The 17,407-nt window shown below is 38.8% G+C and overlaps 1 protein-coding gene across 2 annotated transcripts in view; it reads right to left on the bottom strand.

Annotated features, from left to right (window-relative positions):
- Nucleotides 1-17,407, bottom strand: part of WDFY2 (WD repeat and FYVE domain containing 2) — an 85,196-nt gene that overhangs the window by 26,790 nt on the left and 40,999 nt on the right. For both annotated transcript variants that reach the window (XM_064645777.1, XM_064645778.1), the window contains one exon: nt 3,867-3,934. In XM_064645777.1, coding sequence (XP_064501847.1) covers nt 3,867-3,934 — 68 coding nt within the window. The remainder of the gene's footprint in view (nt 1-3,866; nt 3,935-17,407) is intronic.

The raw sequence follows: 17,407 nt of genomic DNA, 5'->3' as shown, positions 1-17,407 counted from the left end.
CTTTGGCTTATATCTTTCCTGGAAGGGTTGACAATTAAATCAAAGAAAAGGCTTCAGTTCAAGGAAACTGACATAAAGAAAACAGGAAAATTAAATCAGGCCTAGTGACAGTGACAAAATTTCCTCTTTCCTGTACCTCTCCCTCAGGAAAGGCAAACTTTAATCATGCCTTCAGATGGTGATGCACTATTAAATTGAGGCTTCTAGGGTTGTAGCAGAACAAGACAGTTGTAGAAAAAATGAACAGGAAAAAAAGCAATTCTAAGCAGAATAAACATCAAGTAATTTTAAAGGACTTAAATCCAGAACAGACATATTCTACATATCAGCTTTTAATGCTTGACACTGTGCATACTTTGAAAGAGATACTAGTAAGTCTGAAGGCAACTAATAGCTCACAGAGAAAAAGTCTCAGGTAAATTACCTATTTGAAGTGTGCTTTTCCAAACACTTCAGATACAAAAGGTTCAAGCAATTGCTTGACACAAATTGATTACAAAAGAAGTAACTTCTTAATTCCAGACCTGCGTGTATACTACTGCAGTCATAGTAGCATAAAGATACTTATTTTGCTATAATCATTTTCATAAGGGAATTCTTCAGTAACATGTACTCTTACAAAAATCATTATGTCATCACTAAAATTATGTCCACGCTAGCTACATTAATGTTGTTAAAGTGATGCCAATTGTAACAAGACTGAAGCAGCTTATATATTAGCAAAAATAAGATGACATTCAGATACTTAAGTACTTAGGCTCATTAAAAAGAGGGAAAGAAAAGAAGAAAAAAAGAAGAAAAAAAAAAGAAAACAAAACAAAAATTTGAAACCTTAAGCTTCTGAGATATTTAAGATCCTTTTAAAATAATATCCAGGAAAAATAACAGCACTCTGAAGGCTCTACTTGAGTACCTAGCTATGGTTTGGATTTCAAACTGAGAAAAGGTTGATCTGAACTATTATAGAGGACAAACAGGATATTTCTGATGCAGAACTCTGGCTGTAGTCTTATCTTAAATTTAGAGCAAATACACACTGATTTTTGCCCTTGAAAGGCGAATTTTGGAGGAAAAACCCTATTGACATACTTCACGTGCTCAACAGTGTGACCTCTATTAGAGGCTGACAGAAGTAAAAGAGAAATTCAAAACTTGTAGCAGTTTCAGGGTCTTTAGGCAACTTTCAAGTGCCTATATATGACACAGTTTAAGACCAAAGGAGTATGTTTTGCCTTGCAGTTTTTTTAGCCTCCTGTTTAAAGCAAAGTGTTAGCTATGAAAATTATCGTAAGACAAGCAGTGTATTATCTGCCTCAAAGACTTGATACTCCATTGTTCCTCACTACAATATATCCTTTACTCCATTCCACATCTGCAAGAGGTTTTTTTGGTTCTTTTTGGGTGTTTTAGAGTTTTTTTTATTGGCAAACTTTATTTGACTCTTGACTACAATTCCTTTGCCTTTCATGAATTTGTGTCTGCAAAGTTGTTTTTTTCTTCCTCCTGTACAGACACTGTTCAAGTCACAAATCTAACCATGAGTAACCAAGAGTACACATCTACCCATGAGGAGGGTTAACATGCTGTTGTTAATGAGCTGTTGAGACAACAGTGGTGTGAAAGAGGTGTGTCAGTGAGGTTTCCAGCTTACCTAGGTTACCATACTAACAATATAACTGTGAATGACACCCAGAGCTCTCTTCTTTCTCATGGGCTAGAGATGATAAAAATTGTGGCCACTGTGCTGTACAGAATTTTCTGACTACAGAAGCACTCATAAAAAGGGCATAAAACTTTGCAATTGGGGAAATCCCACCTCTAAAGAGCAGCAAGTGTCCCTACTCAGAAGAGATATATAATCTTGATATTTTTTTTCCAGATATTTAATGGTTTTCACATTCAGAAAGCACTGATGACCTTATTTGGGTGCAGAACCAAAGCACATAGCTGACTCAGCCCAACTCCTCATTCTCCTCATGTGCCAGAGGATCTAGGGCACAGACTCAGTTATTAAGGCTACCTGATATCAAAACATAAAATAGTTTAGATCACGCACCACCATAGTCAAATCACAAGTTATATTGATGGGGTATCTATAAGGTAGGACTGCCAGTCACATCTTGCTAAGCAGCACAAAGGCACTAATGTCTCTCCTACAATTTTACACAGAGAACCTCTGAGCAGTCGTTCTTTAAACAACAAAATCCAGTATGGACTTAAAGCAGAGCACCCTCAAAAAGGTGATTCACACAGAAACAGACAAAATGATCATTTGCAGTCAAGTGCAGACTCATGGAGATGCTGACTCAGAGCTTTTCCTATGATTTCCTAGCTTAAAGACATGGCTGATAATGTAATTGGCATTGCTCCAGTCATTAATTATACCTGATCATTCTTGAAATCGGCGAATAACACAGCATAATTTTAACATCTCGTGCCTCAAAAGCTTACCAGCCTTCAAAATGAAGGAGCTCTAAAATAGTCCCCCTTCAGTGGATCTGGATCTACTCCATCATTTCCACTGACGTTGTTATTACTGGCAATAACATAGCTTTGCTAAGACCAGAAGAGAACCTAAAGAGATTTCAAAATGCAAATGTATGAAAAAACACCACATGGAAAAACGGAAGTATCAATGCCAAACTGCTAGAATAGCCATTTCATAACAGTTTAACTGGGGAAAGCAAACCTCTCAGGGCAGGTCAAGGGAACTCAGGCCACTGTCAGTGATCATGACGAAGCTCCATAGACTGCCACATCATTAGCTAGTTTCAAATACCTTCTTGTGCAAACTTGAGCAGAAAGTACCTTTCAGGATTGACATATTCTTATGAGCTAGTCCATTACCAAAGGAAGATGAGAGATCTTCCTGTTTTCTTAAAGCAGGCAAACACCATGGCTGCTCTAAGGTCCCAGGCTGATGTTGTTGTAGTACTGAAACTTATATCTATTAAATATTTTATGTATCACAGAGACAGATGTCTCTTCCAAATCTACCTATCTTAGCTTAAAATAAGTCTTTCTCCAGACAGTAAGAATACCTCAGTGAGACTTGATATGTGCTCCCCAATCTGGATTTAAGGTCAGCTTTGCAAGCTTTCCAAAGACAGGCTAACCCAGCACATCTGAAGCTGATTGAGGAGCATTAGCACATGCCTGCCTCTGGTGACCTGTAAAGTTATATTCCTGCAATCAACACAGGGTTTAAGGCAAACAGCGAGGGCTGTGATTTCTTCAACTGTCTCTTGGAAAAGTGGACATTGATTTGCAGTTTCTCTTAAAGCATGTACACTCTCTCTGAGAGAGAAGGCATACAGCACACAATAATGGAAGGATCCATTAGGGACACTTGGTTTTCCACATTTAATTGCAGAGGTAAAATGATTCTGCTTCTACACTGGAAGAGTTGCCTTCCCTGTCTAGTATCCTCTCTATCATATTAGCTGCAACAGGATATTAAGTTCTTACCAAATAAAACCATTTACCATTGCACTCTAATGGACTGAGCACATGCAGTAGGAAGGGCAGAGTGATTTATACTGGAGACTTACAAAGCTTTGTGGACTCCATTGGGGCAGAATGAGAGACTACATTTTGAGCTCCCACATTTTAAAATCTATATTTGCATTAAATGCTCACCCCTTGCTAACATGTCTGTGTCCTTTTGCTGCTGTAACCTCTGATGCCCCTCAGAAGCATTAGTGTGTAACTTGATAAAGCTTCACTGAAACCACGAGAATTGTTCAACAATAACATTTAATACAGAGAGGTAAGCTTGCAAATGGTCATAAGCATAAAGCTTCATCAAAATCAGAAAAGCCAGATTGCAAATACACAGTTGATATCGAACCTCTCCTTATACTTACATGGCATTGCATGGTATATACTGGGCCAGTACTGCCCACTGTCTCTCTTCAGCCAAACACGAACTGTTCTACAAAAGAAAAAACACAGCATACACGTGAGGAAGAGTGGAAAAGTAACTATGAATGAAAACAAAGTGGTGACGATGAATGTACAAGACCTTCTTCAAAATTAAAGTATTTTGCTGAGAGGGAAAATAAACGTGCAAAATCCTACAGCAGCCTGATACAACAAACTCAGATTAACCCCTGTAAGGTGACGAGGGTAGACCACTCTTTGGTTCCCTGTAGTATTCAACATCTTGTCTGAACATACCACAACAGTATTTGGAAACTGCTATGCTTTTTTGTTCTTTGCCTTTACAAGGACTTGAATGTGACTGTTCATTCAGTGCTTCACATGAGGATTTGGGACACCATATGTAGACCAGGAAAGTATTCCTGTATCAGCACTTCCAGTGCTCTACAGAAGCCTTCCCCACTGGCACTCAGGGTAGGCCTTGGTCCATCCACTGCCTGTTGTTTCATTGTTCTGCTTCAGGAAAACCTCTAAGAAAAGGAATGAGGTTCTGAGATTTTCAGCTTCTAATTACTAAGATTACATCTATCTGTGTCAACAATGAGCTCTTCAGCTTCAGGACCTTCCTCTCTCCTCAGTGCACTCAGGATGCTATGAAATGCCGATTTGAGCATGAAGAAGCCAAACTCTTATCCTTTCTCTCAAGAGGATGACTAAGGTAACAGGCAGCCTTACAGTTCTCTGCCCCATCAGTTTGCAGCTGCTGTCCTTGAATAGGGGCACTTAGAACCAAACATTGCTACCCACAAACACATCGGCATTTTCCTTTCTGCTAGAAGATCTTCCCAATCTATCTCAGGATTACGTTTGCTTTCTCATAATCATATTATAGTGTCAGCTCCCTGACACTAAATACATGCCCTTCAGACACTTGAGATATTTGTTGCTTGTTTCCTTAGCAGAGGATCTTGACTGATGCTGTACCACCTGGGTCATTAAATATTTATTATTTCAGTCCTCATTGTCATTTGCTTGCTTTGGTCCAATCTCTGAAGCTTCTTTCTAATTGAAGCTCTCTCTTAAATTCAGTTAATCAGTTAATCAAAACATGTCTAGTAACAGTGTCAACAGTTAAAGAAGCAGGCAGCCAGTAATCTCCTGCCTGTTCCTGCATAGCCCATGGTCACCTCAATTACAGCCACCTGTTACCTGCTTTACTGTTCCTCTAATCTTTATCATATCCAATGTTAACTAGTAAACCCTACGTATAATACTGTATTCCACGCTTTACTGATTTACACCAAATGTATCAACCTTCTCTAGAAAATGTAGTTATTCAAGAGAGCATTATGTTAGCATAGGACAGTAGATTTTGACCCATCACCCACTTCTAATTAGTCTTCTCCACCAAAGTTAGTATACAACAGCAGATACAAGAATGATCTAAAAAAATTATTGTTTCTATAACTTCCACTTGATACTTTTATGGAAAAAGAAACAGTACATGAAATATGGAAATATAGCTTCTTGAGGAGACTACATGGTCATTTGTACTGTTACCTCATTTTCATGGAAAAGCAGGTTGCAGACCTTTTTGGTCAGAAAAAAGTTCAGAACTATAACATTATAATATAATATAAATTGATCTAAGACATTACATATACACAAATGCAGTCTGAACAGAGATGCCATGCAACATAATAAAGCAGTTTGAGAATTAGTAATCTATCCTTCAGACTTCAAGCCAAAGGCTGCACAACCATGTGTTCCAAAAGGTTTCTGCTCATCTTACCCTTCATTCAAGCCCTTTTTACAGCAAATAATTGAGACCTTGTTTATTTAGGCACTACACAAGCTGAATCATTTTAGAAATAACTCATGCATACACTTTGACACAATATGTTGCTCCAAAAACTAAAATTTCACTGGGTCAACAAGTCCCATGGTTAGAAAGCTCTCACAACTTACTCAAAACATACAACACTCCATATCATTATCTCCTAAGTCTAATGGCCTTTTTCTGTCAAACACAGCAGCAGATCTTCAGCAGCTATGAAATAAAACCACCAATACTTTTTATAAGAGACAATTCACCAGCCTATAACAACACCACCACATTTTTAATTGTGACAGGGGCAAATTCTCCGCTCATTTCTCCCTGTAGCTAACCATAGCTACATAGTTGTCAGAGTGGCACTCTGCATCCAGATCTCAGCACACATATCTGGGAAGACATCCATAGCCACAGGACCGTATGCAAGGTTTGGGTGCAAAACCTTTGGGTTCACCTTTGCTAAGAAGCTGGTCATTGTAACTATGGAAGTATGTCAACTTCTCTGTTTCCCAAAACAGAGGAGATCTTAGTCATGTGTTTATCCTCGACAAGTGAGGTGACTGTGGGAATAAATGAATACGCACAAAAAAATAACAGGATGAATCACAAGGAGCTGAAATAACTCAATACAAGACAGCCCTGAGGAGGTGCACTAATATCCTGTGAGAGACCTGTCTTTCTTGACCATCCCAATCTATATATTCGAGTGCTATCAGTTTCAAAATCCCTAGGCTTTGACAAGGTTGCCTCTCCTCTCTGCTTTAAGGCTCTGGCACATAACAAACCCAGCACAACATCTTATAGATAATTCAACTTGCTTGAAAAGGACTATGTAGAAGAACAGATGTTTCAAAAGCTGGAAGACATAAAAATGATCTTTATTTGCAAGAATGGCAATCATTTGGACACTATGTGTTTGTTTTATTGTTGTTTTTTTAAACTGCAGTATACAATTATGTCAATGTTAAGACTTCTAGATAAATTATATTGAGACAAAAAACATTTTCTATTTAAGTTAAAAAAAATCCAAACAAAAAACTGGTGGAGGTTCCTAGTTAAGAGTGAAACTACTTTAACTAGTACAGGCCTCTTCTCTAGGTATACAGTATGCTCATTTCTTTATGTAGTCAAATATATTTCCATTCAATGATTAATTCATGCAAAATGAGAAACAAAGCATTCTAAGAATAAAAATACCAGGAAAAGACATCATCTAACTGTATACAGTGTGTGAAAAGGCACATAACCGGGAAGCCAAATTCATGTAACTCAATACAGAAACACCATCTCCTCAGTAAATAATTCTAAATAAAGAAAACCAAAAATACCTTATAAACAATGTATTTTAAAATTAAGGACAATTACTATGCATATCTTTAAAACAAACATTTAAAAGTTATGTTAAGCATTATAATGGAATTCCAATATCTATGTATAAGATGATGTAAAAGACTTAAAATTCTTCCTTATATAATGGTGACCCATAAGTTTCTTCTGTTAAGATCAATGGAATAGATAAAACATTTTATTGAAAGAAGAAAAACTGATCTCAGTTCATTAACCTTTTCTAGGTAACTTTTTCTCAAAGTAGATTCAAGCTAAAGAGCAAACAGCACCAACTACTGAATTTGGGAGAAGCCACATTTTCTTGGAAGAGCACATATTTTTTCAGCTGCAGTTGTGTACATTTCTGTATACTTCTTTAAAGAATACTACCCACTAGATGAGAAACCAAAAGCACTTGAAGCTTCTACAGAATGCAAGGAAAAAACCCAAACATGAACAAAACCAAGCTTTTTTTATAGATATATGGCATGAGGAGTACTTGCTGCTTGCATGGTTACTGGACTTAAACACAGCACCTATCCAGCTCAGGATCCATTCTTCAACTGCACTAGAGTGATGCAGTCACCATGGAAATGAGCTGTCCCTTCACTTTGTTATCAGTAAATTGATTTGGAGAGATTTTTAGAACCTGTCAAATCAATGGATATTCTTCTAGTCTTTTCATAACAGAGATGATTTATTTTTAAAGGAGATGGGCTATACAGAAATAATTCTGCCATATAAAAGACAGACTATGTCTTCAAATATTAAGGGAAAGTGAAAAATGTATAGTTTAAAAGAAGAATTGCTTCTCTCTGGTACACTCAAGAGAATGTGTCTCAAGTTCAAGTGGCTGTCGATGTACCAGCAGGTCTCAAGCACACTGCCAGGCTGTGTACATGTGCAGGAGGCAAGCTTCATCTGAATGCCTGCTGCTCACAGAGGTGCCTATGTCAACAGTGGCACGTTCACCTTGGCATGGCAGCTCTGTGCTTCATCATCTACAGAAACTTACTCAGTCACTGGTATGTCATTTCTGATAAAGATGTTTTGCTCATACAAACCATAGTTTATGCATTTAGGCTGTACTGTGCTCCATGAAAGTCCACACAATTCTGCCAGGCTGCATGCAAGATTCTCTACTCCATCCCTACTCTGGCCTGAGCAATCACCTCACTGCTGCATGACTCAGTGTCACTTGGAGTGGTGGAGTTAAGTTTCTGTGAATCTGCCTGACTCATAGGCAGGGCTTGTCTTTTCTCCTTGGTGTCTTCCATGAAATTAATGCAAAAGACAAACATTGGTGTTGCATGCAGTACAGACAGACTGACGTGTGTAAGCACTGTCTCAAGATGTTTGTATGTTACAATACTGTGAACTCTGTTGTAGGGAGATCCATTATGTCGAGAAACAAGTTACCCCTATAACACTCCACTTCTCCAGAATATCCATAAACTCACCAGTTCTAGTTGTACAGTGTGAGTGAAGAAATCTGATATATCAGTTTCCCATAACAGATTCCCTCCTCTCCAGTTTGCAATTTTTTTTTCTTTCTTAATTCTGTCTTTATAAACATTTCTCTTTGATGAGATGCACTTCTGTAACATAATACCACCTTCACACCCCAGGCATACACCAACCATATACCAAAGCAGAGGTATCCCTAAAAACATACAATGTACTACATTATTTTGTAGGTAATACTGAACTCCAGGAAAACATTTTAAATGGCATTTTAACACAGTCTTTATTGTTTATACCTTGGATCATATATTGCAGGATTATTTTATCTCTTGTCTTGCTGAGTGACCAAGAAGGGTAAGCATCAAATCCAGCACAAGATCTGAAATGAGTTTTATTCCTATTTGTAGTAAGCACAGAAATTACAGATGTACAGAAATTTTCATCTGTCACTTTCTAAAGTCATATCAGGCTTAGCCAGAGACTCTGTGAACATTACTGCTCCTCGGGAAAAGGGAGTATGTCAACAGTGCAAATGACATTGCATGGTTAAAAATAAAGACATTCCCTACTGTCCACTGTTCTAGCCACAGAACTGATTTAACACATTTTCAGAACAGTTTCAAAATAGGAAAAGGAGGACACTATTCCAGAAAATCCTTTAAAACACTCCTTCAGCTATCGAGAGAAGAAAGGAAAACATATTAGGATAATACTATATGAGGGTTATTGTAATCTATGAGGTTTCAAGGCATACCTAATGGCCTATTAGCACAAATTCGCACCATCAATATACTGAAGACCTCTTTAGTGTTGAAAAAGAAATTTAAAAATTCCACCTCTTCCTAAGTATGCAATAACAGACAATTCAGAAGTATTCAAAAGATATGTCTCTCTAGAAACTAAATATCTGCATTGGTAACAGCAAAAGCTTAAGCTGATGTCATTAAATAAACATAATAATAGTAGCATTTGAAGTCCAAGTACACCACTGACAGTTTTATTGCTTTTAGCAGAGACACACTGTCATTAGAAGTAGGATAAGGAAAATTATTTAACAACTGCATTAAACTGCATTATACAGTACTATAACCCCCTCAGCTTCTCCAGGGACTTTTGTGAGTAAGAGACGTGAAAAGATTCTGGCTCCCACCAGTTAATGACATGGACTGCTACTGTGATTTTCTGAAAGAATAAAAGATCTTTCATGCCTCGTGGTAGCTCATGAACCACCACCAGTGCACTGGAACCAGTGATAAGGAGCTTAATTTCTCGAATAAATTTTGAAAGAAAATATATGAAAGCAAAAGTCAAAACCGGAACTGGTTTCTGAGCCAGCCTGTGTTTCAGGAAAAACCAAAAGAAATTTAATAGCAGAGTGCTAAAACCTCAGGCACCAAGAGGACTTAATCTACCAGTCCTCATCCTATATCCTCCTTAAAAAACCCAAACCAAGACAAACCCCCAATACTTTTACACCACCTCCTGCCCCCAAACCCAACCCCAAAGACCCAGTGAAGTGCATGACTGTGTCTCTCAGGCTCACCCATACTAGTTCCCACCAAGAAGCCCATCACACAACTATGATGAAGGGTTCTGCAGAAACCCTGAAATTTTTGGGCACATTTCAGGTGTTACCTTCTTTTCACTGGTTTTGATGAAGAAATGTGTGATTTAAACTGAACTAATCAAGGATTTACTCACTTGACTCTTTCTGAGACTGCAAGACAGTGCACAGCTAGGCAACATAAGATATTAAGCTATTTAGACAGCACGCAAAGGAGGGCTATGAAGATGGTGAAGGGCCTTGAGGGGAAGCTGTATGAGGAGCAGCTTGAGGTCATTGGTCTGTGCAGCCTAGAGAAGAGGAGACTGAGGGGAGACCTCATCGCAGTCTACAACTTCCTCACAAGGGGAAGCAGAGGCGCAGGCACTGATCTCTTCTCTGGGGTGATCAATGACAGGGCCCTAGGAAATGGTATGAAGCTATGTCAGGGGAGGTTTAGGTTGGATGTCAGGAAATGGTTCTTCAGTAGAACAGGCTCCCCAGGGAAGTCGTCCCATCACCAAGCCTGACAAGAGTTCACAGACCATTTGGACAATGCTTTCATACACATGGTATGATTCTTGGGATTATCCTGTGCAGGACCAGGAGTTGGACACAATGATCCTTCTGTGTCCCTTCTGACTCAGGCTATTCTGTGATTCTATGATCACTGTAGATCTGGTCAAGGTTCTTTCGTATTAGAAAAGAGCAGGCTCAGTTTCTAAAATTAAGTGGAAGAGCTACAAATTCAGGAAAAAGGAAAATGTGTGGGGAAAAGATAAAAAAGTTCTGAAGAATGGACTTTATTTCAAGGCTGTTTTAGAGAGGTTGTCTCTTAGCGGTGACTACATAAAGGCATTTCTAGAAGATACGATATCCTCATTGTAATCTAGGTCTGTAACTCATCATCAGGCTTCCTACAAAATAAAAGCCTTTTGAGCAATAGTTGCACTCCTTACTCTGTATATCTCAAGCTCTGCAACAAAGCCATAGGAGTAGTAAGATCTGACTTCAATAGGAACCTAGGCCAGCTCCCAACAGCTATCCCCTTTGCTGTATCCAAATTGTTGTATCCAAAATGTTGCTGATATTGTTGCTAGTCCAGCAACTCTCATGCACAAAGCTCAGAAGAAATATAATCACAGCAAGGGTGGTGAACCAAACATGGGCTGCACACAGTCCTAGATATGAACAGCACAGGGAGCATACCAAAAACCCATGCGGAGGCAGCTGGATCTGAAAGCAGTAGCTCAGGCACCAGCTGTGAGGGAGGAAGGAGTCTCAGGAGCACTTATATGTTCAAATGCACTGTCAATCCCATCCAGCGATATAAAACATCACTGCTTTGATTTCATATAGGTCTAAGGCTAGCAGAAAACATTTTAGGTGAGGTTCATCATTACATGGATTATCTCTATGATAATGATCTACACAGCACTTGTCAGACACAAGGCGATAGAAATCCTGACATTTCATTTCTCCTTTTGCAACACAACAACCAGATGCACAATTTACAATGCAGGTATCCCACCTAATGCTGAACGGGAAGCTCAGGAGCAAGTCTGCAGTCTGCTGCAAAGGATAGAATAGGGGAGAAATGCCCAAGGGGGCGAGTCACTCACTGACTTTTACTGACCATCATCTGGTGGCAACAAAGCTGATTTTTGCTACCTTTAATGATTCTCCTTATTAAATCTAAATAGTCTTATTTGCTTTTCTTCATAATCATCCCCTACAAATGTCTCTTGCCTCATCCATTCTCAGAGTCACTAGAAAAGTTTCCTGCCAAGGACCCCACCAAGGCCCTGGATCATATGAATACTAAAGAATATGTTACATACAATTTTTGGTCTAAATAATCTCACTTTGAGCTAATACCTCCAAAGGATACAGGGAATGAGCAACAAAGTGTTGTGCGAACTAAGCTCAGAAGTTAATGATCTTGCAGAACACCGTATTAGTTCTTCCTGCTTAGTAGAAATGCAGTGGAAATAGCTTAGAATGAAGCTCAGTGCAAAGGTACAATAGGAAAGAAACTGAAAGCTTGAAGTACTATACATTTATCACCTACCTTCATAAAAAAAACATTGCACAAAACAGAATGCCAAGCAAGCAGGCAGATGGACTGAAAGGCAGGATTTTTTTCACACAAAGTTTACTAAACATTCTAACTCAAACCATGCTTTATAAGATGTTTTCTCATTCAATTCATGCTGCTTTAACTAAATGCAAATGCATGTTGCATAATAGGGAAAATGTCAAAGTTTTAGTAGTTTATATGCAGCTAGAGAATTGCATGGGTTTGTCAGGGAAAAACTGTTATAACAATCAGTTGTACTTAAGACCTCAGAGAAAGAGACACAACTTTATTTAACACAGCTTTGGTTTACATAGAAGGCTTTTTGGGTACTTTGTGGGAAGTGACTGGAAAACAAAGATTCATAGGAGACAATCTCAGGAGAAACGCATTTTTATGACTCAAAAAAACCTGATAGTGACATGACAGCTTTACTACTCAGCTGTGAAACTGTTTCCACCCATTTTTCAGTTTTCTGGTCTGAAATGAATGAGCAATGCAGTTCAGTGATTTTTCCAGCTACCTGAGCACACAAGCCTAGAAGCAGCGCAAGCTCTGCTGTTCAGGCACTGGACCAAAACCAGATTCTGACCAGTCTCCACTGCAGAAACTCTGGGCAAGTAAAGAGACACTCAAAAAATGAACCAGAAGTCACAACAACCAAAAAATACTGTTACCTTGAGGTTACTAAAACAAGGTTCAGAGAGCTGAGCTGCCTCAGGTCTTCAGCAGCTCTACAAAGGCAGTGCTCATCGTGTATCATATGAAGCAGTGTGGTGACTACACCACATTCAGGCAAAAATGCTGTAGGGAAGCTAATTTTTTCTGCAAATGCAGTTAAATGCAGGACTAGAATTCTCAGTGAGCATCAACTTACAGCTTTGGAAAGTATTAAACAATGAGTATTATATCACATTGGGACTTTTTTCAAGCAAAATTTCAAAATTATCTCCCTCATTAAGAACTGTGCACCAGTCTTCCTTACAGAGGTTTGGGGTAACAAAATGAACTTTATCTCCCTCTTACCCGCAGACCTCCTCACCTACACCCCACCAAATGATTTCCCTTACAGAATGGATGCATCTATTCCCATTTGCAGTCAGGAAGCATAAATACACAAGCTTTTGAAGGTAATTGCATTGGATGATTTGATTATTGCAATCCAATTACTTTCACCTCCTTCCACATTGAAATGTTTCAGTAATGGAAGTTATTAGAAAAATCCTTGTTAGATTAAAATACAGGCCGGCTGTGCAATAAGTGACTCAGTGGAACCATGTTAAAAATACCTAGTGGATCCAGAATTTGCAAGAAAGCAACCCTCCTGCTTCCCTCTGAATCATCCATATAGCAAAGGTGAAGACTAGAACCTACAAGGTTCCAGCTGCCTGGAACATCTGTCCAGCAGAACACAACACTTTTTTTTTCCAAAGCTGCTATTGGCTCCCAACCAAGTTAGTGACAATTTTTTAAGTTATGCATGCTTTACTCTGCATAAAAATGAATGCATTACTCAACCAATAAAAAAGTAAATTTGTGCTTTTGAGTCTATGAAGTGAAAGTTGAACATACCCATTTTCAATGTAAATACCACCAGTATGGTGTTTCTAATAAATTATATTCGTAAATAGGTTAATTTACAGGAAAAGATTGATATTTGATTTCAAACACTAAATTAAGTCATTCCCTTAGGCCTCAATTTATTTTTCATACAAATGTTTTCTTTGGTTAACTATCCAGTGTAGCATCTAGTACATTATACCTTTACTGCAGAAGAAGGAACCACAGTTCCACATCTATAGGATAATGCCTTCTCTCAGCATTTTAATTTCTGGACAAGTCATCCGCATCATCCATTGCAAAAGATTAAATTAAATCATTAACTACTTCACTGCTTCTTAGAGGATATTTGATGTATTAAACAGAGTATAACAATTCATTGCAGATATTTCAGAATCCTGGTGTAAGGAAAATAGGCTCCCAGATACAGAGAGACAAGAGGATGCACAACCTCTAAAAGTGTTATTTTGCCTTGATAGTGTATTATCATTCAGTCAAAAAGCACCCAACATTTAATTCATACAAAACAAAGTTGTAGGGGAAAACCAGTGTCTCTTAGATTTTGAGAAGACCATCAATCATATATATCTCAATGCAAATGAACCCTTTTTTGAAGCAAGCAGCTGTTAAGTCCCAACATCCACACATTTCCCATTAAGTCATTACCTTACAATATGCACACTTATTTCTGTTGCTATATGAACTTTCACTTCAATTAATTGTTTCTCTGGATTTTTCTTTGTGAAAAAAAAAAACAACAAAAAGCTGTGCTGGGTTTTGGTGGATAATTTTCTTCATAGTAGTTGGTATGGGGCTGTGACTTTAATTTGTGCTGAAAACAGTGTTGATAATATAGAGATGTTTTAGTTATTGCTGAGCAGTGCTTACACAGACTCAAGGCCTTTTCTGCCTCTCACTCACCCCACCAATGAGTGGGTTGGGGGTGCATAAGAAGATGGGAGGGGACACAGCCAGGACAGCTGACTTCAACTGGCCAAAGGGATATTCCATACTATATGGTGCCGTGATCAGCATATAAAGCTGGGGGAAGAAGGAGTAAGGGGGGGATGTTTGGAGTGATAATGTTTTGTCCTCCCAAGTAACAGTTATGTGTGATGGAGCCTTACTCTCCTGGAGATGGCTGAACACCTGCCCCCTGATGGGAAATGGTGAATTAATTCCTTGTTTTCCTTTGCCTGTGTGTATGTCTTTTGCTTTACCTATTAAACTGTCTTTATCTCAACTCACAAGTTTTCTCACTTTTACTTTTCTGATTCTCTCCTCCATCCCAAAACAGGGTGGGGGGACTGAGTGAGTGGCTGCCTGGTGCAGAGTTGCTGCCTGGAGTCAAACCATGACAAAAAACCAAACTAAAACCCAACCCCCATACTTGCACTGTATATATGAATTCCTTAGCCAATAAATAGGACAATCACCTGGTCACAATAGCTGCAGGTACTGAAAGCTTATTGAAACACTCTCTCTAAAAAGAGATAGGCTTTTGTTTTTTAAATGCTGCTGAACAATTATGGCACTGTTTTTTCAGAGACAACAAACATAGAATCATAGAATCATTATCTACTTGGAATGTATTTGTGTGCTCTGTGCTATATCAAGATGTCTCTGGAAATGCTCTCCTTGAGAGCAAGGAGATCAAGGACTTTCTTCAGAGGAATCCCATTTCCAGTTCCCCCAGTTGAGCTTTAACAATGATTCATGAGTGATAACGTTCCCTCAGCTTTTTTGCACATTGCTGTTTTCTTCTCAGAACAGCTTCAGAAGTATTTTCACTGTCCTTTCACTCTATTTTCTTCCAGAGGAGGCAAGTAGCCACTCTGCTGCTCTGACCCAGCAGGACAATCTTGACTGGGGAGTCACAGCACTCTCTGGGAAGGAAACTAGCAAGGCCAACAGCTTTAGTGCCAGCAAAAAGGGATGAAGAAAGCAGGGCAAAGCTGTGTAAACCCAACCTTGTTCTGAAAGGTTTGTTCTTTACCTGCAAAGGAACTGCAGCCCTGAAGTGCCTTTGTAGGGGTTCTCAGATTTCTTCTTATCATGCATATTGAGTGCTGTGAGGTGCAGCAAGGCCCAAACCTCTGAGTCTGTAATTTAGAGGTGATCTGGCACTTTCAAGGGCTTATAAGACAGCCAGTTTGTCACCTCTGCATTCCCACAGGGGTTGCATAAGGAGACGGAAATCAACATTGTTGAACAGAAACTGTCTTCAAACCTGTATTGCCAGACTGAATATCCCATCCTAAACTTTAGGTTTTATTATTAAAGAAATCCATCTCAAACATGCAGTGCCTCTTCACATCCAGCTATTTCTTTCATATAGCCTAGTTACAACTTTCCCATTCTTCAGCATTCAAATTCATACTGTGCTAACTTTATTCTGTTATAACAGCAAATTTCAATGAACATCCTCTTGCTCTCCTGTTACAAGACTAGAAGTTCTGTTGTCTCTACCTTCTTCACTGGTTAGTTGCCGTGTATACTTGTATTATTACTTACATGCTTCATCCTTAAAGTAATCAGTCTTTCCAGTCTCTTGGAAAAGCTGTTCATGTGTTCTATTCTCCTTACCTGCCTTCCAATCCCTCTAATGATGCAATATGCTGTCTGAATTGGCATCTTCTGTACTAAATGAAAGAATCCAGACACAGACAAACCTGCTGAATTATAAAAGCATTATCATTGTTTTCTTTATCCATCTTCTTCCTATATGTACCCTAGCAGTGTTTGATTATTTGGTACAGCTGTACACGATTTTTATTCACACTGGCATGATTTAGAAACTTACCAACTATGGATGAGAGAAAAAGTGTATATTTATCAATATTAAATTCTCTCTGCAATACACTGCTATCCACTTACTAAGTTCTCCTGTACTATTTCACATCTCTCCAGATCCAATCAGCTTATTTGCTCCTTTGGGTAGATAACTAGCCCAGACTGCACTGTTAGGGGCAGGAACACAGGTTTTGTCATCTACAGCTCCCAGGGGCAATCCCAGAACCCCATGTTACTGGGAAGAGAAGTGAAAAGAAAATTATAAAGGAGAGTAATGGGCAGAGGTTATCAGATACCAGGGAAAATCTTGCCACTATGCATCAAACTTTTGCCTTGTGAAGACAGGACAGGAAAGCCATGTCTATTGCAGAAGTGTAGGGAGGACACAAGACCAACTCTCTCCTCAGGCACAAAAAAATTACACTATTTACATAGGTGAAATGGTGCAATATATTACAGTGCAGCTTTGTAAAAATGCCTGATGGAACTGTATCTTGACAGGTAACCACTGTTTAGGTGACTGCTACCCATCCATCAAACCAATAAAGCCTGTAGCAACTTCCATTCAATTACCTAGTCGTTGCCTTACAGGTAACTTCCTCTTTGCTATAAGGAACAGATTCTGGTTCACGGCAAAAGCATCAAACACTACTTAAACCTCCTTGCTGGCACCTTATTACTAGCTTATTTTACTGGTATTTTTCTTTAGAGGATTACGAGAAGAGTCCTTTGCAATTCCTGTCCAGATGCTGTCTCAGCTTGCGCTCTCCAGATCTTTACTGCTGCCATTCATAGGGAAAGTATCAGTATTATGTTGGAAGAAATAGATTTGAGGTTGTGAGATAAAATCAGCTCTAAAGATCTGCTTCTCTGGCAGCCTCTTACAATTAAATCTTATTTCAAGCTAATACAAAAGGCAACATCCTCA

This window comes from Pseudopipra pipra, chromosome 2 (assembly GCF_036250125.1).
Source record: "Pseudopipra pipra isolate bDixPip1 chromosome 2, bDixPip1.hap1, whole genome shotgun sequence".
NCBI classification, from domain to species: Eukaryota; Metazoa; Chordata; class Aves; order Passeriformes; family Pipridae; genus Pseudopipra; species Pseudopipra pipra.
Note: the sequence above shows the minus strand (reverse complement) of the source record. Positions and strands in the feature narration are given on the sequence as shown.